Source organism: Vanessa atalanta, chromosome 1, assembly GCF_905147765.1.
Source record: "Vanessa atalanta chromosome 1, ilVanAtal1.2, whole genome shotgun sequence".
Lineage (NCBI taxonomy): Eukaryota > Metazoa > Arthropoda > Insecta > Lepidoptera > Nymphalidae > Vanessa > Vanessa atalanta.
The window spans coordinates 5,875,533-5,899,747 of NC_061871.1; the positions used below are offsets into that span (position 1 = coordinate 5,875,533).

At 30.3% G+C, this 24,215-nt stretch overlaps 4 protein-coding genes across 4 annotated transcripts in view; 2 read left to right on the forward strand and 2 right to left on the reverse strand.

The window, feature by feature from the left end:
* Positions 1 to 6: 6 nt before the first annotated feature.
* Positions 7 to 4,675, reverse strand: LOC125066628 (endoribonuclease CG2145-like). The gene is made up of 7 exons (XM_047674785.1): positions 4,443 to 4,675; positions 1,952 to 2,858; positions 945 to 1,056; positions 761 to 845; positions 536 to 679; positions 372 to 460; positions 7 to 292 (listed from the first exon to the last, which is right to left on the reverse strand). The coding sequence occupies exons 1-7, from the start codon at positions 4,492 to 4,494 to the stop codon at positions 59 to 61; spliced, it is 1,623 nt and encodes a 540-aa protein (XP_047530741.1). The 5' UTR covers positions 4,495 to 4,675; the 3' UTR covers positions 7 to 58.
* Positions 4,676 to 5,992: 1,317 nt separating this feature from the next.
* On the forward strand, positions 5,993 to 8,415 carry LOC125067166 (protein-cysteine N-palmitoyltransferase Rasp). The gene is made up of 4 exons (XM_047675583.1): positions 5,993 to 6,232; positions 6,312 to 7,066; positions 7,321 to 7,538; positions 7,925 to 8,415. Exons 1-4 carry the CDS (start codon positions 6,133 to 6,135, stop codon positions 8,397 to 8,399), a joined length of 1,548 nt encoding a protein of 515 aa, XP_047531539.1. The 5' UTR covers positions 5,993 to 6,132; the 3' UTR covers positions 8,400 to 8,415.
* A 951-nt stretch (positions 8,416 to 9,366) lies between these two features.
* LOC125067162 (DNA helicase MCM8-like) lies at positions 9,367 to 15,768 on the reverse strand. Its single transcript, XM_047675571.1, has 15 exons — positions 15,493 to 15,768; positions 15,192 to 15,424; positions 15,033 to 15,120; positions 14,570 to 14,701; positions 13,849 to 13,964; positions 13,623 to 13,727; positions 13,201 to 13,347; positions 12,732 to 12,951; positions 12,228 to 12,370; positions 11,896 to 12,035; positions 11,626 to 11,716; positions 11,414 to 11,550; positions 10,556 to 10,778; positions 9,980 to 10,141; positions 9,367 to 9,601 (listed from the first exon to the last, which is right to left on the reverse strand). The coding sequence occupies exons 1-15, from the start codon at positions 15,707 to 15,709 to the stop codon at positions 9,407 to 9,409; spliced, it is 2,349 nt and encodes a 782-aa protein (XP_047531527.1). The 5' UTR covers positions 15,710 to 15,768; the 3' UTR covers positions 9,367 to 9,406.
* A 420-nt stretch (positions 15,769 to 16,188) lies between these two features.
* The window catches only part of LOC125070129 (dynein axonemal heavy chain 8), a 36,398-nt gene continuing 28,371 nt past the window's right edge, over positions 16,189 to 24,215 (forward strand). Inside the window, exons 1-20 of the mRNA XM_047679873.1 lie at positions 16,189 to 16,600; positions 16,673 to 16,783; positions 16,871 to 16,982; positions 17,132 to 17,274; positions 17,436 to 17,637; positions 17,751 to 17,914; positions 18,203 to 18,379; positions 19,159 to 19,262; positions 19,346 to 19,565; positions 19,990 to 20,136; positions 20,384 to 20,523; positions 20,847 to 20,931; positions 21,272 to 21,417; positions 21,727 to 21,871; positions 21,944 to 22,042; positions 22,162 to 22,288; positions 22,753 to 22,855; positions 23,455 to 23,620; positions 23,805 to 23,940; positions 24,011 to 24,122. Of these exons, the coding sequence (XP_047535829.1) occupies positions 16,268 to 16,600; positions 16,673 to 16,783; positions 16,871 to 16,982; positions 17,132 to 17,274; positions 17,436 to 17,637; positions 17,751 to 17,914; positions 18,203 to 18,379; positions 19,159 to 19,262; positions 19,346 to 19,565; positions 19,990 to 20,136; positions 20,384 to 20,523; positions 20,847 to 20,931; positions 21,272 to 21,417; positions 21,727 to 21,871; positions 21,944 to 22,042; positions 22,162 to 22,288; positions 22,753 to 22,855; positions 23,455 to 23,620; positions 23,805 to 23,940; positions 24,011 to 24,122 (2,972 nt within the window). The 5' untranslated portion in view covers positions 16,189 to 16,267. The remainder of the gene's footprint in view (positions 16,601 to 16,672; positions 16,784 to 16,870; positions 16,983 to 17,131; positions 17,275 to 17,435; positions 17,638 to 17,750; positions 17,915 to 18,202; positions 18,380 to 19,158; positions 19,263 to 19,345; positions 19,566 to 19,989; positions 20,137 to 20,383; positions 20,524 to 20,846; positions 20,932 to 21,271; positions 21,418 to 21,726; positions 21,872 to 21,943; positions 22,043 to 22,161; positions 22,289 to 22,752; positions 22,856 to 23,454; positions 23,621 to 23,804; positions 23,941 to 24,010; positions 24,123 to 24,215) is intronic.

Below are 24,215 nucleotides of genomic sequence, written 5' to 3' on the forward strand. Positions count from 1 at the left end.
ACAAAATAGTATTATTTACTTATATTGATTATATTATCATATTTTATAAATCTCGATATCATATCTGTGGATATGCACTGCCGATGTAGTTTTTGCTGCGGTATCTAAAGTTATGTGTAACCATTTCAACATCTTTTGTTCCAAGTTTTAGCTTACAGTCTTTATCAGAACGCGTAACATAACATAAGGTATAAAGTGCCATTTCTAATTCAGGCGATGTACCTATGAACAAAGAATCTACTGGTTTGTCGACACCTTGCTGGTTGAAATGCATTTTGAGAACAACACCTTTCTGAAAAAGGAATCCCATTTAATATGCACACCTTGTACCAGATTTTATATTAAAATATATAGTAATTAAAATAACTTACGCCATTAAGTTCTACATATTTCAAGTATCCGAAATAATTGATTCGGTTCGCTAATTCTTCTTTTGAAAAATATATCCAATTGTGCAACCCTATAATGAATACAGGCATCTTTTAATATTTATTACTTAATAATAAATCATAGTAATAATAAGTAAGTAAATTACCTGAAACTTCATTGTTTTTAAGCTCAGACACAAATACATGCTCGAAGCCTGAACTGCTTATTTTTCCTTTACCCCTAGAATATAATCCGAACCACATTTGTTTTATAAAATCTCTTTGTTGTTTGGGATCCGGGGTGACATATCCTGAAATAAAAATGTTACAATAATCATCATAGTAGAGAAGAAAAGACTTTCATTTTTTGCAGTAAAAGATCGATATATCACCTTTATCTTTTAGGAAATTCAGTAAATGACGAAATACACTTGTAGCCATAATTGCGTCCATGAATGCGTTCTCTTCATTTCTTTCCTGCAAATCGAACAATTCATATTATGACTCAATAGGCAAGGACATAATATATAATACGCATTTTTCATAAAATGTTTCAGTCGCTAAATTTTGGCATACCTGTGACGTCACATATTCGTTGACTAAAGTATCTCTTTCATAGTTATCTAATAGAGGTATGAATTTTTGAATTGTCGTAATATTCCATACCTCGGGTGCAATAGTGAGTAATCTGCAAACAAAGATAAAGTTAACGTGATTGATTAACGCTATTTTTCCAGGGCTGATTGGTATCTGAAGTTTGTGGATTTACGCTTATGACGACGCGTAATCGCATTGTTTAATTTCATTGTTGTATTATAAGATTACAGATAAAGACCGTACCGACAATTATTTTAAAAATTTAAAATGTCTATTATTAATAAATATATAATCAACGATATTCTCCTCATTTGTTGGGATTAGTACAAGTCTATCTGGGTAGGTAACACCCACTCATCACTTAGTCTAATGCTAAACAGCACAACTTAGTACTTTTTTGAGGGTTAGAGGGTGAATGAGTCAGTTAAATTACAGGTACATTGGGACATAACAACCTTACACTGAATATATAATACTCAATATTTGTTACAGATCCAACGTCAATAGGCGGGGACCGACCGAGTCGGCGGGCGAAACTACTTACCAACAGATGACTCATTTGCTTATATTATACCTAAATAAATAAAAAAGGGGTTCTAACAGTATTTAAAACGGGATATTTACCATGTTTTTTATTTTTATTTGTTGGAGCTCGATATTTCGACATTATCTACGAATGTCTCGTGAACAAGACATTCGTAGATAATGTCGAAATATCTACGAATGTCTCGTGAACAAGACATTTCGACATTATCTACGAATGTCTTGTTCACGAGACATTCGTAGATAATGTCGAAATATCGAGCTCCAACAAATAAAAATAAAAAACATGGTAAATATCCCGTTTTAAATACTGTTAGTAATAAAAATAACCATGTTAATTTAAAATCTTATATAAAAAGGGGTTCTCTTGTAAAATCATATTATATTTTAATTTAGGAATAAAAGTAATAAGTAGTAATTCTTCTTCAATATTAATTACTTACGGTAGAGGAGCCTTATCATCCTTTGCATACGATGTTGTTTTTTCTTGATAATTAATCGTTACATATTTAGCTGCATTATTTATGTCTTTTCGAAGCAATTCTTCACTTATAGTTTGTAATTCCACATCACTTGGATTACCTGAATTTGTGCCTTGGCCTTGATTACTAGTTATGGAACTAGGTAAAACAGTGCTTCCCGGTCGTTTTGTAGGTACATTGTTATTTGCAACACTAGGTCTACCAGCAGCGGTGGCGGGTGTCGTAACTTTATTTGTGGGAGTGGGTTTATTTGAGCCTGATACAACTGAACTAAAAGTCATTGGTTTTGGAGTGTAAGCTGTAGACAGTGTTGGTGATTGGTTCCCAGGTCCATTTAAAATCGAACTGTAGCTTGGCTTTTGTGATGGACCACTCGGAGACTTATTATCGTAAAAGTTGACAAGATCTTTTACTTTTCCTGTCGTTGGATGAATGTTTTTGTTATTAGATGATGGTAGATTTGGCGCTACATAATCTCTTTTGGGTGGAGTAGAAGGAAGAGGAGTCGTAACTGAATGTTTTGATGTGGTTCCGACAGGCTTTAAGGTAGGGAATTCAGCAACATAATCTCTTTTAGGAGTGTGTGAAGAAGATCCAGAGTTTGTAAACGAATTTGTCGCAGGTTTAGAGGTTGATGTTGAAATAGTGGATGGACGTTGGGGTGCAACATAGTCACGTTTTCCAGATGATTGCGGTTTTGTAGCAGGAGGATTGTTAATATTTGAGGTCAGAGTGGTTTGACTAGGTTTTGACGGTGATAAGCTTGGAAAATTCAAATCGTAACTATTTTTGTCATTCGATGGGATAGAACCAGCTTCGTGGAGTAAAAAGTCATTGCTTGGATTATACCGATGGTCTCTACTTACGCCTGAAAATAGAAAATAACAATATTTTTGTAATATTTATTAACAAATAACAATACTAATCTAGTTTTATAAGGATAAAATAATGGTAAAATTCTTTTAAAAGAGTAAATTATTGGCCAACTTCAAGAAACCAATAACAGAGACTAATTCGACTCTACGTGATTTGTACGATACATACTCTCATTGTTGTTTGATTAGATAAAATTAGTTTGCAAACAACAATCTTCTTGTGGTCTGTATTAATAGTGTAAATTATGCAAATAATTTATTTAAAGAATTCTTGCAGTAAATTGATTATATAGGCATTTCTTGAAACCTTCGGTGCCGCGACCCTTTAAGCGAAAACGAAAAAAATGTTCTATTCGTTATAGCCAACGTAAATAAATTTAGCTATTTTTTTTGTGCATTAGGCATTCTTAATCGCAAAAGATTTGATTAAACTTTTGCCGATCTATTCGCTCGTACTCTGATAATGAATGGTACAACCTACCACGCATATATTTATACGCGTATATTCAAATTAAGGTCTTGTTATGTCATAAATTGATATCGTTGTAAATGATTTGCAAAGTTTATAACAGATATATTATTACAAACTTTGCAAATCATTTACATCGATTTGAATTTGCAAACTATATAACAGATACGTTGTAATTTCTGTTTACATGACAAAGTTTAGTTATAGTATGAGTATATGTTTTGGCATCGTTCGTTAAAAAAGGCCTTAACCAACACTTTCCTCTCCAAATATGTAGTAAAATACATCACAAAAATATGCAACATATTAACTTACTAAAGTCTATTCCAACGACAGGAATAACTTTGATATTGATTTGACCACATATTATTGGCCGAGATCTTAAATAATCTATGGTATTTCATTATGAATTCATCAAAGCTTTGGACATCGTTTTAGACATCGGCGAAATAATTATCGGAAGTAATAAAATATAAAATAGTTTATTGGAATATTGTTATAAAATAACAACCGAAATAAAAAACAAAGAACTAAATTATATCTTCGTAATATTAATAAATTTTGGTATGGGGAATGATAAAGACCCTATTACTAATGACGATCCTGATTGTCATGATCTCTAAATTAAGAAACGATGACGTACGTGAACACAATATATTAGATTTTCTAAAGAAACGAACAAAATACAATGATTTGAATAATTTCATCAATCAATTAAGATTTGACTTTATATTATTTGAATAAGTAAAATCATTAAAATAGACCTTGACATCAATTGACTATCCTGTTAGGTTTTAAATAAGATTTTCAACAACTTAATACTACTTTAAACAGTTATGTACGTAATATACGTAAATGAACTTTCTAAACTAGCTTTCTTCGTTAATAAATATCATATTTTAGAATGTGGTACGACAGTTGTACAAATAATGGAATTTATTTATTATTATTACAGTATGAATATTCAACGTTTAGGAATCTAACTTGTTCACAATTTAATTAGACAAAACATATTTTGCATTAATACTTAAGTATAACATCCTTGACTTTTTAACATTTCTAATCTTACGAACTGATAAATTATTATTTTAAATACAAAAATACTTACATGTTTTCATATGAAAAGTAAACACAAAGGCAATATAAATAACTCGAATCATTTCGATGTTTTATTTTTCAAAAAAGCACAATTAATACATTGAGAATTTATTTGTTTTCGTTAAATTTAATCTTTGCATATATTATCGTATCAGAGTGCAGACGCAGTTTGTTTACATAGAGAGAACAGATGTAACTGTTAAATGGCAAATGTTAATCTTAATTGGGATTTTTTGTGACTTGTGATTTAACTTCAATGTCTTACATCACTTCGTTTCTCGCAGCGTAAGCGGAGCTGTCAGTTTATAAGAATAAGATCACTCCCCACAAATGACTATAAAATTATAAAACGTTTCATTTGAAATTTGAGGCGTATCTATGAAGCTTATAATTTTTTAGTTTGCGGTAAAATATAGTTGTAAAAATACTAAGTTTTGGTAATATTTCGGTAGTATCAAAATATTAGTTTAATCTATAAAATTTAAAACTTTACAATAAGTAATAATCTATTGTCCAATTGAAATATGCTAGGGATGCCCCATTTACCTGTCACTTAAATTTTTTTTTTTACAATGACCTTACGTCTTGGGCATACAAAATTGCAAATTACAATCACGACATAGCGCACCTTTAGATGTATTATGTATTATATGTGGTGTTCATGGTGCATTGTATGTGATAAATGTAAGAATATTTTGTACATATTATTGTAATTTTTAATATTACCGTAATAATAAATATAATTATACTAGTATAATAATAAATAGGTTTATGGATATTATTTATTCAGTTATATCATAAAAAACATAATTTAAGTTTGCCGGAATGAAAATCAGCATTTGTTCCGGTTACAGCATGCGCAGTAAAATTTAGGAACAAAGGAGAGTTTTAGCAAATATAAAGGCTAAGCTAATCTGTATTATTTGTTGCTGTTGTCTTATACAGATACAGAAGATTTTAGATGAATATCGATTAAAAATCGAGATTTCCTCCTTTCAATATTTAAGTGTAAATTAATTAAAATTAATTCCTTGTAATAATTAGTATATATTTATATATTTTTTCAATGCATTGATTTTGAATAGTTGCCAAACCAATTAAGTGACAAGTTGCTCGAAATAAACAACCTTATCTTTTTTATAGCTAAAATAGAACATTTTATTACAAATAATTGTAAATGTGTCAATTTGTGAGTATGAGTAGTGGTGAAATAGAAGAAATTTAATTTATATATTAAATATATATTTTATGTAATTGATTATTTGCATGCAATTAAAAGCTATTTTAAATTACACCAAAGAATTAAACCTACTCTCTAAATACTCACTCAAGCAGTTAAAAAAGGGACGTGTACTGAAACGGTCCTTTTTTTATTAATTAAAACAGTAGAAATAAAGTGAGACTAATTTCTATGGATCCATCATTATAATATTACATAATTATTTATAAATCATACAAATAATAATAAAAAGATAAAAACAATAACTTACGAAATGATCTTTCCTCATCACTAACATTAATAGTAGATTAGGTTGTAAATGTCAGTTGTCACTCCAAATTAATCTTCCCACATCGAAATCAAATTTTGTAACAGAAAGCCGGCAAAATTAAAAAAAAAAAGTACATACAGTTGAAATAATATTTACATCTAGGTTTTGGGAAATGGAAATGATAAAAAAAAATACAGCATTACACTCAAGATGAAATATACCCTTCCATCTACAGAATTATACGTTTATTTTTGTTCATGGATTTTTGCGAATTTATACTCTTTATATAAATTAATAGAAGTTCAAAGAGGTACCATTAAAGTATATCTGTACTTAATATAAACTGTTAATATCTTCTATAAATGTAATTTTTCCTTTTTTTTTCTTAGATATTTTAGAAAAAGATACAGAATTATTACTTAATTTAAGTGATTTACAACCAGGCTGGAGTACCCTATCAAGGCTTAAAGATGGCTCCGATATTGAATGGAGCAGTTGGAAATACTTTCTTCACACCTCCTGGCATTACTTGATATTCCAATTTGTAATTTCTGAATTAATACGTGAAGCTTGTAGTTGTATTTTGAAATATTGGTATATATTATCTAGTGTACTTTTCATCACAATTTACATGGGATTTAGACAATTAGTAATCATTTTTGCTCAACCTTTTATATATGCTATGATATTGATCTGTGGAGGAAGAAAATTGAGTATTTGGATTACAAGTATATTTTTACTATTAAGCTACAACTCCTTAAAATATAAATATTATTTTTGGAATTTTTTGGACTATGAAGATATGGAAGATGAAGAGGTATATCTCATTTTATTTAGCGTGGCATGGATCGAACTTCGTTGTATAAGTTATTCTTTAGATTTTGTTGAAGATAAAACCACAACAGTATTGACTTTGAGTGATGCAGTAAATATGTTTAGTTATATATTGTACTTACCTCTGCTGTACATGGGTCCAATAATTCTATATGAAGAATTTGAAAAAAGTTTTATAAACAAAAGAGAAAAATTAAAAACAAGACTGAAGAGATTTGCAATTGATATAACAATTTTACAGTTTTACACATTTATTTTGGATTTAACATTTCATTATATATATTTCTTTGCGATGCAAAATAATATGCAGGTCAGTCATATGTATTTAATAAACTTGTTTTTTATTCGTAGTATAAGGCTAACTTATATACATCTGATTGCAACTTTTGCCCGTAATTATTAGCATTGAATGAAGTAAAAGACGCTTCTTGTGTTTTTAATGAGTTGCTTAACTGATAAGTTACTTTGGCTCACATAAGACCTTTAACTGTTTGATCTCATGAACAGTACAATAAATAAGTGTGTTTTTTATTCCTCCATCCATAAAATATATTTTTTTTTCAGTTGATAAGAAAGCTACCAACAATTGCTCTCTGCGGTGGTGGACTCTGGATGGGTTTGGAGTTCCACATGAAATATGTAATATCATATGGCAGTACAGCAGCATTTTCTAGACTTGATAATATGGAGCCACCACCAACACCTAGATGCATTGCCAGAATTCATGTTTATTCTCAAATGTGGAGACATTTTGATGTAGGTCTCTACAGATTCTTAGTAAAGTAAGTACTTGTTCAGCTAGTGAGTATTATTTTTTGTATATATTTTGATTTGTGTATTTAAATTGAAGGAAGACAAGTTGATGCTTGTGGCTTCTATTCCATTTTAGGATTAGTTGTCCAAGTGCTAGGCATAAAATTGTCCTCCCTTGGAGATGCAGCTTGCTTCATACCAAATTTCCTCCAATTTGGTTCAAGGGTTTGGTCACGAAAGAGTTACAGACATACAGACAATCACTTACTTTCGCATTTATAATATTAGTATAGATCATTTAATATTGAATTAATGACTAATTTTTAAGATTTCTTTTAGATATAACTATATGTGAACTGTTTAAGATTTATTTTGAGACAAAATAATATCAAATTATTGTATCTTTCTTTTACAGATACATATATAAGCCTGGTTATGGGATGTTATGTAAATTCAATGGTTTACCAAAGATCATTTATAAGCTGATAGCATCACTTGCTACATTTCTATTTATTTTTGTATGGCATGGAACTGTGTGGCACATACTTATTTGGTCGGTATTAAATTATTCAGGAGTCACATTAGAATATATAGGTCAAGTTATTTCAAAACATTATCTTTATGAAAAATTTAGAGTAAATATTTTAAAAACAAGAGCAATGGAGGTACGTTTTATTGCCTTTTTATGTTCACCGTTACTAGCGCTTTCTGCAATTTCAAATTTTTATTTATTCGCTGGAAGTGAAGTTGGTAATTTATTTTTTGAATGTTTTTCTCGACCGTCGTTATTAAATTCTTTTATATTAATTTTATCTTTATATTGTTGTTGTCATGTATCTATGGCACTGGAAGATGTTCAATCTAGAGGCAGTTGTGGAAAAATCAAATAAAGGCCTTTTTTATTTATGTCTTTCTTTTGTAGACAAAATACTGCAAAGTTCCTTTTTATTTACATTAATTTGTGGTCTATTTCAGCCATTTTATTAATAATAACGATTTATTCTATTATCTTATGGAATCTCTATTTATGTCTTAGTGTTTTTTGCTGGTATATGAAGGATATGACCAATCAATTATCATACAAGCATTACCAATTTCATTTCAACATTGATTGTTAATACATTAGTCATAATAAATGTTTGTTTTTGCTTGGTTTCTTTAATTATAATATACATGCAAACTACATAGTGATTTTACTCACAAACATGATAATAAAAAAATTGTGTAAATATTTCAATCACCATACAAAATATTGTTTCTGGTATGATTTTATTTTCTGGCTGATAAGATTTTATTTACTTCTCATCCTTTCTTATTGTGAGTAATATTATGCCAATTATCAGATTTATTAACCATTCAAAACTCTTTAATTAAGGAAGGAAGAAATAAATTATAATGCAGGGTCTTTGATTCCATAATATTTAAGTTAGTCTAGAAGAATATCATGCCTAATAGGCTAACACAATCGAAAGCTTTTGATAAGTGACAAAAAACTCCAATAGTATTTTGTGACCTCTTCCACGCATCATAAATGTGCTCAATAAAGGATATACCCGCATCAGAAATAGAGCGAGCCATAATGGATGAAATGAAATGGAGCTGTTGAAAATGCGTGTTCGAGTTAAAGTATAAGAACAATTGATTAGGCATGATTTTTTTTTTTAAATATTTTACTTGATACTGGCAAAATTAAGATTGGTCAAATATAGTTGTTTGGGTCATTTTAGACACCGGACGTAAATTATGGAACTATCAGAAACAATTGACAAACAGAAAAGATAAAAACGATTGTGACACATTGTGTCAATGTAATAAAATAGCTTTTAGTCACCAATATTATAAAAATCAAAGTTTGAGATTACGAAAATAATATATTTTTTAACTAAAAATAATTATTTCAAATGGCAACTAATTGATATGTATTGGATCCTTTTAGGAGTAGGTAGGAATGTATGTGCATTGCTTCAATCAGATCATTTGCGTCACCAGCAATAGCAGCTGATTTATGAATTTGTATCAACTCCTGCCTACTGAATACATCCTTACTTAATTGGTGTGATCTACGTCTTAACACATCTAAAAATCTTTTAACCTGAAAAAGACGACAAAATATTATTTCACATATAATATGACTTGCGTGATGTTTATGTTAAATGTTATTTGTTTTTATAAATCTTAGATTATAAAACAATAGAGCGCGTAGAATAATATTGTGTTACAACAAATGCGAATACAAATTCCCGGCAGTACGAAACGACGCTTCTTTTTGTTGTTACGTCAAAAGTGCTATTACTTCATTTATCAGTTCTACGTAAAATATTTACAGTAAATTTTAAAAATACAATTCAGTATGTATTGTAAAATAATTATATTCTCGAACGATTAGTATAATATTATGCTTACTGAAATATTCATATTGATTTGATTGTTTAATAATTTAGTAGAATATATTCCAATTTATTAGAAATACCTTATTTCGAGAACTAACTCCACTTCCATTGATTGAGCGTGATAGTTCTATATTACCAAATTCATCACTAAATGTGTCCATCAAGCTGTGTTTTACTAAACTAATTACGTCATTAGCATCCTGAACGGTTGCTTCCTCTCGTAAGTCCACTCTTGCTCTGGCCTGTAAGACAATTATTGATAGTCTACATTAACATTTTAAGTGCCAAAATGAACCAAACATGCTAAACATGCTGAGTTTACTTTGTATGTGTTAGATACCTTGGTTATATTTCTACTCGTGCTTCAGAAACATCGAGAGGAAGCATACATTACATGTATTCATGTCACATGTGTATCACTGCTAAACTTCCATGTAAGCTCCAAATCTTTTGTTAACAGAAGAGCAGGCCTAGCAGCGTGTTATTTAAGGACCGACTGTATTAAGTAATGCTTTACTTCGTAACTTATGCTACGAAGTAAGTACATTACTAAATAGTATTTTTTTTATATCGAATTTTAATCGTTTACATACTGTAAAATAATAATGAGAACCTAATATCGTATATCAAATGTTAATACATCTATTGTATCTTACCTGCGTGAGTCTTATACAAGCTTCAAGTTGTCGGGTCGTTATGGGTGCACCGTCATTATTTTGATGTTTGTTGCGGAGTTCTAAATAGAAATCTTGAAGAACATTTGCGGCCTCCGTACTCAGTTTAGGATGAACGTATCTTCTTGCGTATGCAATATATTTTCGGAGTAAAACTAATGGTAAAGTGTCAATTACTTCGCCAGGTTTGAGGCGTAATTTTTTACTGTGAAATGACAATAATTGGTTTTATAATATTATTGGTTAAAGTACGAGTCATATTATTCACATTAATCAATGCCAATAAGAATAAGATTTATTAACGGTGGCTATTCTCGTGCACTCTTTGCATCTCTAAAATCATGAATACAAATTGTATATATGCTATAAAAATCATATTTTCCTATTTAAAAAATTTGTTTTAAAAGTGGCAACATTGTATTTCTATAAAAATAGACTATTCCAATGGAAGTAGGAAAAAAGATAAATAAACCATAGACTTAAGTATTTCATGCAATTTGCTATCAACTCACAACTCAGCTATATTGTGCTCTACTAAGAGTTTATGATTAATATATATCTTTATTTATAATACAACACTACTGTAGTGAACCACTTATTTCTAATTTAATTGTACTTTCAAAATTCCGGTAACAGTTTCTTCGACGTTTAAAACGCTATTTTTTCGCAAGCCCATAGTGAAAATCATATATTAATCAAGCTCTCGACCAATGATATGTCATAATATAATAATATAGCGATATATATATCTATATTAATTTTTTATAAATGTATTTTTTTTGCAGTGAACAAGTATTTAATCTGTATTGATCTCAAAAAAATAACCTTATAAATAAATACCTTAGAGAAACTTCTCCGTCACTTTGGCTGGAATCTATACTTAAATTAAATTTACTTGTTTCAGCGTCTGCCATTTTCTTTTTTTTTGCGCCTGAATGGAGGGCCAATACATGTTCTGATAACATTGCGTCGATTTTCTAAAATATACATTTATTGTATTATTAGAAATATGTATGTTAATATTATTTTATTTGTACCAGTAATTTATGTACCTCATCCGGTTGATCCAGTAATATGAAAACTAGATCAAATCTCGACAATAGGGCTGAGTTAAGTTTTAAGTTCTCAGCGACTGTTTTTGATCTGGAATAATAATAAAAAAAAATCATGCAAGTATAAGTTGCCTTTGTACGAAACGAAAAGTATAATTTCTAATTTTAAATGAATTAATTTCTTATCATTTTCACTAAAATCACAATAGTCAAGGCTTTTTGTAAAGATCCCGGGCAGCCCAGAATCGGTCCGGTGTGCATGGCGGGTACCTGCAGTAGGAGCCGGCGCGCGGGTTGGCGGCGGCCAGCACGGTGGCGCGCGCGGCCAGGCTGCACACCACGCCGCCCTTGGCCACGCTCACGCGCCGCTGCTCCATGGCCTCCAGCAGGCTGCTGTGGTGCGCGCACATCTGCACACACGCACGCGTCTCACGGGGATTCCTCCCAGAGGAGTGGGAAGAATAATAAAAAAAAAGGGGATATTTTCCATTTCGCCCTAACAGTACTCTATGGCATTTATTGTTGGGTACACGGGGACATTGGTCTAGATGGCATGAAATGGGCGAGGGAAGGAGTATATTATGTTGAAATGAATTACTCACCTTATCCAGTTCGTCAACGCAGCAGACACCTTTATCGGCTAGTACCAGAGCACCGGCTTCGAGAGCGAAGTCGCCGCCGGGTTCTCGGCCCAAAGCTACCGTTAGACCTCCGGCTGAAGCGGATGCCCCACACACGTAGACGCCTAACGTCAAACTTGTGAATATGTTTTTTAGATTGTTCGGAATTGAAAATTTAATAATCAACAGATTTTCATAAAGAAAGTAATTTGAACTATAAAATGATCTTTTTTTATTCAAGAGGCCACAGATATTTAAAAACTGCATTTTTATTTTTTTAGTATATTAACATAAATGTCTCAATAATACGTTTTGTAATTAGTTATATTTTCCGGGAGGATAAAAAATATACATAATTTATTGAATCATAATTTGCACATTCGAATTTGGCTCAACCAGATCACATAATCAAAAAAATTACGTTTATACTAAAAAGCTAAAATAATAGACTAAAATTGTTTGATTTACTATGAAACTGTTTTGTACCTCTAGGAGCAGCGTGCGCAGCAGCTTGCAATAACTGTGACTTTCCTAGTCCAGGATCTCCGACAATTAAAACGTGAGGATTTGACCTCGTGCCATTCTCAAATTCTGTTCCGCCGAAAAGGCCTAATATAAGACCAGCTTTAACGGCCTCTTGGCCGAATATTGTAGGGCATAGGGAATGAACTAAAAGTCTAAATACATAGTCCGAAGCATGAATTTCCTATATATAAAAAAAGAGGATTGTTACTATCAATAAATTTTATACATTAATGAAACAATGATCATTATTGATTTTGATGCTCAAAATGTGCTCAAAAAATGACTAATTTACTATATATTCATTACTTAGTTAATAATAATTTAAAAGAAATACCTGTAATAAAACGTTAAGTACTGTTCTCTATAGAGCTTTTGAGAGTTTTTTAATTTTATAATGAAATTTAAACATACAAAACAAAATTGAGTATACCTGAATTGCATAATAATCTTTTAAAGTAAAAGATAATGTTGGATTACTTAGGTTTCTCTGACTATGTATCGAAACCGCCTCTACGTATAATTGTAGTAGTCTAGCAGCTCTTCGGCCGTCTTCGCCGCCTTTGCTTTCGCCACGAACCTAACACAACGTTATGAGATATTTAAAATTTTATAATTTTTCTTTTAAGGCACTCTTTTCAATATAAATTTGGATACTATGTCATATATTCATGTTTTTATTATTAAATATAAAAAAAAAAACTTTATTACTTTACATTATGTAGAGGAACTTTTTTCAGATTTATCTAAAAAATATTAACTCGATTGGAACTGAATTCCTGAGCAGAAATATCTAATAATAGTAAGTCTTGTATAGAATAAAACTTTATGCTATATACTATATTAAAACTGTACCTGTACTATACCAGTAACACAGAGGACATCCCCAGGACAAGCATTACCAACCAAATCTCCTTGAAGTTCTATTTCTACGGTACGAGGTATGGTTCCTGACAAGCTCTGAAATTATAAAAGGATAATTAGTATAAAAATCCACTTATGTAATGAAGGTTTCTCAACTGTTCAATAAAATTTTAAAATAGTCTTTAGTACCCATACATATAAGTATAAATTTTAGTACCTGTGATTGTATCTCTTGTATTTTAGCTATTTGCCAGTCAGTGGTATTTGTGAATGGAGAAGATTGCAATGGCTCAAATTTATGTCCACTTTGGCAACTTTGACAGAAATTTGGAGCTGTAAAAGCAAACGAAAAAATAACATTATCTATGTACTATGTACATTATATTTATATATATCACACTTACCGATACAATATACATATTAAACATACACATTATTTTAATATGTTAAGGGTCACCAATATGTACATCAATGACAAGCAAATCAGAAAAAACAACGTAGAAAAATATATACCTTTAACCTAGGGTGAGATTCACCGATAGGTAATCAGAGAGTTTTATAACTATAATGGAGAAAACTACTAAGAAAGTAATTAATAAGTATTATAATATATGTAGCCTCAGTTGTTAGGTTTACTTGATGGAAAAATATTGCAAGATGATTTATAAGCAAAACGTTTAGCTATTAATTGAAATCAACACATTAAAGCAACTCAATTATCATACTTTATAATTGTTTTTTTTTTAAAGAAAAATTGTAAACTCGTTCCTTCTGAACCAATTTATTCAAAAGATATTGTAAATTCTCACATTTATCACCATAAAAAGTTTACTCTACCAGATAACACTATTTTCGATTCAGTGCACATTACTAAAGCAAAAACAATAGATCTTATAGTGAACTGCCTTTTTTCAGAACTGATATAATAATTGACGAACCTGTAAATACACCTTGAGGTTGCATCACAGCTTGTGCACCATGACAACTAGAACATTCGAAAGCCATCGAAGTGCATATAAGACCAACACTGCCTACCCTTATAACAGTGCCTTTTATAGTTACTAGTTTACCTAAAAGTTAGACATGCAGTGATAAATAAACTTAATATAAAGCTAAATATATTTTATATGTGTGTTCAGGTGGCCTTTATAGAACATATGGGACTTAGCCAATGAGGGGGTCTAGGCAAGTATAATTATGTTGATTTTTATGTACTTCATGTCTATTTATATTTTATCAAACATCAAGGGTAAACAATCAAATCTGATTAAATTCATACGATTCTCCTCTTCCTCCTGTCTTCCTTCTCTTTAAGATATGAGGACACCTTTTATCAGTAGTAGAATATTTATGGGTTTTTTGTCACTTTTACTAAACATATTTCAAGTATAATATACATACCAAAATAATTAACTTTTAAATATGCAATTGGAATAATGGGTTCATAGTTTAATATTCTAACCCTTATGCGAGATTCACATTTGAGTGTCTGCAAATACAATGAATTATAATGATTATATTTAATTAAAGAAATAACAAGAGTGATAGAAAATAAATAACCTCATGTAAACTATATTCCAAAATCCTTAGAGTTGTTTCTGGGTCTTCAAATAAATCATTTTGAAAAGAAGACCAAGAATTTTTAAAATCCATGTCATTTGTTAAGCTTTGAACATCCAAAGACACACTGCGTGTCTGATCAATTTTTTCTAAATCAAATAAACTTCTATTTTTTTCTATGTATGCATGAAAGCTTTCAATATTTTTAGCTATTTCCTGATTCGAAGATTGCTCTGAAAAAATATCATTTTTTTAAATACAACATATTTTATGATCTATAATATTATAAACACCACTTCACCTTGAGATGGAAAATATAGTTTCCAAGCATTTTTATCTGAGTATATGGGTATTACAATCGGTAATTGATTTGCTGGAGCTCTTGAAGACCTGGATGTACTTGATGTTAATAAAGTCGATGATGTTGAATTGTTAAGGCTTCGGTTATCAGAAGTATTATTTGTCCTATTATTTCGAGTCCAATTATTTTTATAACGACCCCTCCAATTGCGACGCATTTTATGTAGTCCTTCAAATTTTTCAAAAGAAATAAGAGAAACTTGTTTATATATTTCAATTTGACAGTTTTGCCCGCGTATCAATTTGACATTTCTCGTTGCTTATCGATGGATAGTGATATCGTTTAGGAATATTTCTTACACAAATAAAGCACAAAAATATTGACCAATTATTATAAAAAAGTATAAATCCCTAAATGGAGAAGTCTGTTGCTTTTGTTTTTCGAAGATCCCCTTTGTAATTTAGTACCCACAGTGGCAATGAGAAATATTTTATCTTATTTATGTTTATTAATTTCATTTATGAGTACTGTGCATACACAATGCATTAATTGATTTTTATACATTTTGCAAGGTACTAAAAATATAGTTTCATTTTTTTTTATATACGCATTTTACTTCAATAGTCGAACCATCATGTTTTTTAAATTTGGAATTATAAGAAGGAAAGAAACTGACAATAAAGTTATCAAAAAAATCAGAACGTCTTTTAGTGATCATTTATAAATATAAAATAATTGAAGTAATTTAATATTTTATCATAATAATATTAAAAAAATGTCTAATGAAGCTGAGGAGAATCCGCCAGAAGCCCCACCTGAAGGCTTAACGTCTGAATCTGCCCCAGATGCGGCAACGGCTCCTGTTCAGGGACATGCGGAAGATGTAGAGCATGCTGCTTCAAAAATAGATGACGTTGCAAGGAGAATGTCGAGAAAACAGTCTATGTATCCAGCAACACCTGGAACATCCACCCAGATTGTTGATATAGATAGGACTGCATTAGATGCTATTCTCGACGTTTCTTCAAGACTGAAAGACATTCAGAAGAAAAGTAAAGTTTCAATGAGTACTTTGAATTTAGCTCACGAGTCTTACAAGGACAAACAAGTAAATAAAGTTGTCAATTAACTGAATGAGTTTTATTTAATTATCATAGTTATTACATAAATAATATTTTAGGCTAAAGCGAAAGAAGCTCGAAATAATAGAGTAGGAGGATTAAAGTCGCAGAGTAGATTCTTATTGGAGAGTGCAGCTGCGTTGTTAAATAAACCCGTTGAATATATATTGGTAATAAATATTCTATACTAACTTTGTTTTCTTACTTCTAGTCGTTTTTTTAATGATATTGTAACAAAATTCGAAATACTTTTCCAGGATGGTGTATTTGATGCAGACATTCATATCGATATTTTAGACAGTGCTTTAGTGGAAGGCGGTAGGAGCTGTTTCGTTCTATGTGATGCTTTTTTACCACCTTTGAAAATGGGTAAGCATATATCGATATAATCAAATCAAAAGCTATTTATACGTTGTATAAGTTGCGTTACATGAGTATTTTACCAAAAATAAGAAGTACCAAATTACCTATGGTTAAAATTATAAAGCCACGTTTTATATAATTACTTTTATTTAAAGAATCTGGCAGGTATGTTCCTAATCAAAAAGGAAAAATGGAAAGAACATATATTTCGGACACAGCTAAAATAGGAACGGAAGGGATGTGTGTAGCAATGTACAGAATTAAAAATAAAGCTGTTGACATGAAAACAGTGGCGGACGTAAGTAAATTTTACTTACAATTTACAGACCTTAAATAAAAGAAAATAAAACTTATCTATTTATATTTACAGTGTAAAAAATATTTACAAATTAAATTAATAAATATTGTAATATTTATTGTATCGTAAGTATTTCGATTTTTGTGATTATATTTTTGTAGGATTTTTTTCTGGTGATATTTGATATGAATCAAGAAACTGAAAACGTCGTATCTGGTATATTTAAAACTATGCAACGTGTCTACGTACCAGCTTTACAAGCTTGCCAGGCTTGGGGAGATTTAAACCCACCTAACCCTAAAAGTGAAGAAAAAATAAAAACTTACATCTCCAAGATAATGTTGTTTATTGATTATTTAGCAAGTAAGTTAGCAAAACTTGAATGGTATCGCTAATATTTTAAAACGTTCAAATATTTACGTATGGAATTTATTTTGTAGTGATATAAGATTTATCTATTATTTTTAATTTACCAGAAACGAAAATTGATTTGGATTGTTGTACGAAGTTTAAAATAAATTTAACATTATACGAGGAAGAATTGGCTGATCAAGAAAAAATGAAATTAGCTGTTACAAAAACGCACGTGCTGGAAGAGATCTGTTCTTTCGTGAAACAGTGGGTCAAACAGATAATGATGGTATGCTGTGATGTATTGAATAGGGGTTCGAGATTTTTTACTACTTAATTGTTCAGGGTGTGTTTGTTTAAAAATGTACTTAAGCCTTGCACCTGCCGCTATATTTAATATGCTATTTATATAAAGGAATAATAAATCATACCGAAAAGATCACCAACCAGCCAACCAACCAATAGCTCCCAAACCAATATTTTTTTTTTTAATTGTTCATATTGTTTTATCACAGGGAAGATTTTTTTTACCTTATGGTATTTAATAGTTTTATATTATATAAGTTCAAATATTTAGGTGCTGGTGCAGAGTCAGCAACTACGCCGAGAGCCTTCGAATATTGGACCATTAGCTGAGCTAGATCATTGGCGCCGACAACTAACTTCCTTTACTTCGATCATAGAACACATTAAATGCGATCCCTGTCAGATGTATATACATACGTTGATCCGAGCAAAGTCTAAGCTCATTAAGGTAATTTTATAGTTTGGTAAAACTAACAAGCTTTATAGTTCAACATATTCAAAGTTAACATGCAACTAATGCTTGTTTTCGGTCTTTCGAGATCGAGCTGCACTCCTTTTGCAGCAAAAAAATCTGTATTCTTTTAAGTTAAAACTGTGTAGTTGTAATATTGAAATCGTTTTATAACTTTTATATAAGATTATTTATGACAATCATAAAGTTTTTGGAATTGGTATTACGAGCAACATGAAAGATTAAATTGGAAAAAAATAAATTGTTTTTTTTTTTTTATTAAATAATACTAATATTCATGACTTCCTTTTACTGTTTCCTGTAACTCCATTCGTGTAAGATTTATATTTCTTGTTGATTCCATATTATGCTTTATTATATTTATATAGACTATCAATGTCCCAAGCTATCACTAGCTATGTTAATTTTAATCACCATCATTTAACTGGTTTAGTTCTGATAAAGTAAAAGTTTTAGGAGAATTTGAAGATTTATGTGACTGAAATAAGAAAATTAGATTGAATATATAATGGAAGTAATCATGATATATGTAAATATATAGATTATAGAAAAATACCTAAGTTATAGCGTGATTATCTTAATTGATAAGTTAGTTGAATGATGTTTTGTTCTAGATTTTTTTTGCGTCATTTGTTAATTATTCAGTATCTACGTCTCGTATAATTTATTTAAAATTAATTATTACGTTGATTTTTTATGAACTAATATTAGATATATTGGTTTTTACATATTTTCGTAAAATGTGTTTTTTTCAGAAATGGAGGCTCATCGACAATCAAGTAACAGACTATTATAACGAAGCGTTTGATAATGTTAAATATCTATATGCCTTAGAAAAGTATTGCGAACCTCTTTACAGGTAGATTTTTGATTTTTGATTTTACATCGGAGTCACGTATTACGTGCATATTAATACGGAACGTCTATTTAATCCCGTTAAAGGTGCGATCCACTTACAATGCAACAATTTATTCCCGGACTTTTGTACACGGTTCGAATGGTATACGCAACGTCTAGATATTACAATACCACCAAGCAGATATCCACTCTGCTCGTAAAGGTCACAAATCAGATTCTAAACATGTGCATGGATTACTTAACTAACGGCGACAGAAAGACAATTTGGAATCAGGACAAACTCAGATTTATTAAAAAGGCCAAGGTATTCGTTATTCTTTTGTGTTTTTAACGATAAACCTATTTTTTTTATTTTTTGTCTTATTATGTAAGTTACATTACAATGTAAGTTTAGTTAACTTAAAATCTGCTAAGTGACATATTTAAGTAATATATGTATGTAAGGCAATGAATTTAAGAAATTATAACGTTTACTATTGTTTACATTTATTTTTCTATTCTACCCTTCCCTGTAGGTATTATGACGGTATAAATGAAGTAATATTCTATTCCATTTTGGTTGATTAAAATATAAATCCTGTATTCGATTCCTTCCAATTTTTGGCGAGTTTCAACGTATAATCTGATAAAATTATGATTTCATTTTTCCGAGTAAACAAGACCAACATAGAATGAATTATAGTTAGTTGAGTAATAAACGTTAAAAGTCCTTTTGTTCATGCTTTCAGTTATGTTTGGACCTGTACAGCTTTTATCGGGAATGTTACAATGAAACTCAATTAGAGATGATGGAGGCGGCCGATGAACGGCCGTTTGATTGTTCTGAAATGTACATTTTCGGAAAGTTTGAAACGTTTCGGAAAAGATTATTGAAGGTAGAGGTTCAAGTTGCTATTGAAACGTAGTTAGTTATTTGAAAATATGAAAAATAAAAATAAATTATAAAGACAAACAAAAGTTCTTTGGTTTTAATTGATGGTTTACAATAATAATCAGTTACAAAATTTTTAGTTTCGACAAAAACGACAATGATTTTATTTATCTTCTGTTTTTAAAAAAATATATTAAACATATTCTAATGATATTCCTTTATAGTTTAAAAATGATTGTTCTTTTTTTCAGATTGTAGACCTATTTCAAACGTATATAACCTATTATGTTCTTAACAAGACAACTCTAGAAGGCATAGAGGAGTTTGCGGTAAATTTTAACAAACTCTTCAAAACTATTTCATCGAAAACCTACGATGCTCTAGACCACAGGTAGTTACATCTCTACATAGTATAAAACAACGCTTAGATCTTTTAAGCTATGCAATAGAGTTTAATGTGGTTTTTTTAACAATAAACAGAGATTGTTGATTCAAGAGAATGTTTTATGTGTGTAGGTAATTATAGCAGAAAAAAGTCGGAGTTTCGACTTTCCTAGACGTATAAACACAAAATATTTATTTTTTAATGTTTGTTCTTCAATATAAAAGTAATATTTTTGACTCTTACTGTATCCGTGTTATGCCGCTACGGGTACCTTATCACCAACGAAAATATATATCTGTGTTCAGCATCTGATTTTATATTTTTTTAAGGCGACCTGATTTCGACAAAGATTATAAAGTGTACAAAGACAACATTGCGACACAGGAACTACTATTAGAGAATTTTATGATAACGGTAACTAGTTTCTGTTGATTAACATTTTGTAACAGTGATTTTTTATCCAGTTTTAAAAGGTCCTCAAACTTAAACCTTAAACTATCCTAAATGGTAATTAAGTAAACAATTGGATTAGATATAAAATAAAAATAAAGGACAATGGATAAATCTTTACTCTAATATATAATGAGAAGACTTCCAAATGCTAACTTCTAACGAAACAATTAAAGGGATGAAAGCCATTCAAGTCGCATGGCTACAGTTTCCTTTAAAAAAATGAGAATTTATTTCATCATTAATATCTATTATATATATTTAATAATATTTATTTGTACTACTTAATGCTTCTGCGTTGTAGAGTGTGAACAAGTGTCCCACAACAGAGATCGCCTTACACTTGCTTGAAAGATTCAAAAAGCTTAAGCTTGACTGTTTGTATTTAGAGGATCAATACTATGATCTGATAAGCAAGTATACTGCTGAGATCGAGTCTATTCGTGACAGGTAGGACGTTACAAAATAACTTTAGTAAAATGTGGACAATTTTAATCATACTTCGATTTTACGACCAAATTTTTTATGATTTTTTTAACAACAACTTTTACCCCCTGGCAAATTGATCTTCTTTTTCCTGCTCTTGTCTTTAATTATTTGGGGTTGGCACAGCATAATACAGTAGCTTTTCCTTCCATTCTCTTATTTGCTTATTTCAATATTCGTCATCTGATCGTTCACATCTATTTCTTCCATACAACACACAAATAAATATACTAAATATGAGGTAATTGATTATTTCCTTAAATAATTTTATAGATACAATGAAGAACGAGAAAATCCTGACCTACCAAGAAATATGCCTCCAGTTTCCGGTAGAGTGATGTGGATAAGATTTTATGATAAAAATATTAAATATCCAATGAAAGAGTTCATGAAACATCACGAAGTTATCACGCACATGGTAACATCAGAGATTTAAAATTGTCGTGTGATTGAGTTTTGGATATAATAATATTGTCTTTTTTTTATTTAGAACACGCAGAGGTGCATAAAACTGTTTAATGTTATGTGCATTGTTTTCACGGAATTCGAGTATATATATCATTATGCATGGACAGAAAATGTAGGACAGGTAAGGATTGTTTGATCACTTCTTGGATTTTTTTGAAAGTTTGTCAGTAAAGTCTTAATCAATTGTTATCAATAATTGGGTGAAGACAATTTTAGGAATGTAATTGTGTTTTTATATAGGTGAGATTAGGTCTGGTATTGCCTCTGCTGATTCGCCATCCAGTGACCAATAGGTATATTGTAAATTTTAATATTTACATACCGGAGTGCATTCGAGAAGTCGAGTACATGTGGCAGTTGGGGCTGAGTAAGTGTCTGTTGTAGCGTAGCACAATATACTATATATGTGTAATCTCATTTTTATATAAATTAGTCCATTTTTTATGTATGAGAAATAGAATTAATTTCATGTCAGACAAATAAAAGCCGATATCCCAATTATTGGTCGTTCGAATCCAGGTAAGAAACACTGAATCTTCATGTGTTTGATTTGTGTTTATAATTAATCTCGTACTTGGCGGTAAAGGAAAGTATAGTGAGGAAACCTACCATATGTCGGATGAAAATCTTACACATATGTATTCAAGCACGTCACACCAACCGTCCTTGAAGCAGCGAGGTGAAGTAAGTCCTTCACTTCAAAAATAATAATAATACCTTAGCCTAACAGTAGCTACTTAACTCTCTTTTACATTTAATGCTTGATAATCTGGATTAATTTGTCATTTTTTTGGCCAGTGACTTTACTTTAAACTATTAAGAAATTTTAAGGTGTTCCCGACACAGCTCAAATTGTTGCTTTCTGTAAAGAGAAGATATTTGCAGACTATGAACGGATTAAATATTTGGTGGATCGTAATGATCAGATTAGAAGGTTAATTATTTATAATAAAATCTTTAATCACAAGGTTTTCAAAACTGGTAATATCAGGAATGGCTTATAATCTTTAAATTTCAATTCTAATTCACATACATGGTTTGAAATGTGCGACTATCGTCTACGATATAATCTTAGTTTAAATATACCTGGTATAATATGTGCAAACGAAATGCCAATCTAGTGGTGATTCTGCACACAAACAAAAAAATAATTCCATTAAGTTATTATATTCCAAACAAGAATATACAGGTAGAATTTTTGAATAATATGATTTTAAATAAAAATAGCTGTAACTCACAATAACTTTACATTTAATTTATATACGAAGTCATACAATGATTAAGGCACCTTTTACTTTAAACGCACCTGACTATTTTTTTATTGTTCTTAAAAACTAATTGTGAAAAGTTTTGAGGCAAATGAACTTAGACCTTGGGATCTTTTTCCATGTTACGCTGTTGTTGACAGCTAGAAGTACAGCTACTAGAGGAGCTTACTGAATTTTTAAAGCGGTTGTAAAAATACCTAATATATATTAAGCGTAGGAATATTTTTTTTGCTAAAACATAACTTTGTAAAACGAACAATTGCAGAAGTATGCCGAAACTTTATCTTCCTTTATTACGTGCCCAATTGATCAAGATGGATAGTGCGTTTCAACCAGGCTTGTCCATCATAACTTGGACATCCTTAGAAATCGTTTCATATTGTGAAAATATTGAACGCGTATTAGATGAAGTGGATCTTTTTGTTAAAGAGGTATATTTATTATGAAGTCACATATTTTTTGATTAAATAGTTTATTTTGGTTAAAATTGAAATAATTCTTTTATGGTATCCACAAATTTACTTACGTTACTTGAATTGTTGATGATTAGCTATACGAACATTTGTACCAGTACAGCGATGAAAAATAAATGTCGCCTTTATTAACTTTTATTAGGTAGTGGACATCAAAGAAGCTCGTATCGATGCTATATTGCAATCGATAACAAAAACTTTATTAGTGTATCTTCCGAATAAAGCTGTTGATCCGAACGCATTTTATGAAGATAATCTCATAAGGCGAGATGAAATAGGTACGTTAAATACTAATTTCAATTGACTTTTATAAAGTACTTCACTACGTAAATGTACGAATTTTTGCAGCACTGGATTTGCAGCAAAAGTCTTGGAATGCTGAAATCGCTGTAATAGAACTTATAAATAAATTTTTGAACAGTGTTCCTTCTCAGCAGATTCGTGATCTGAAAGATAATTGGTGAGTACTTACTGTTTGTTCCCTCGAACATAAAATGTTATTGGTCGATGTATATATATATAAAATGTATAAGATAAAAGCGAAAGCGTTTTT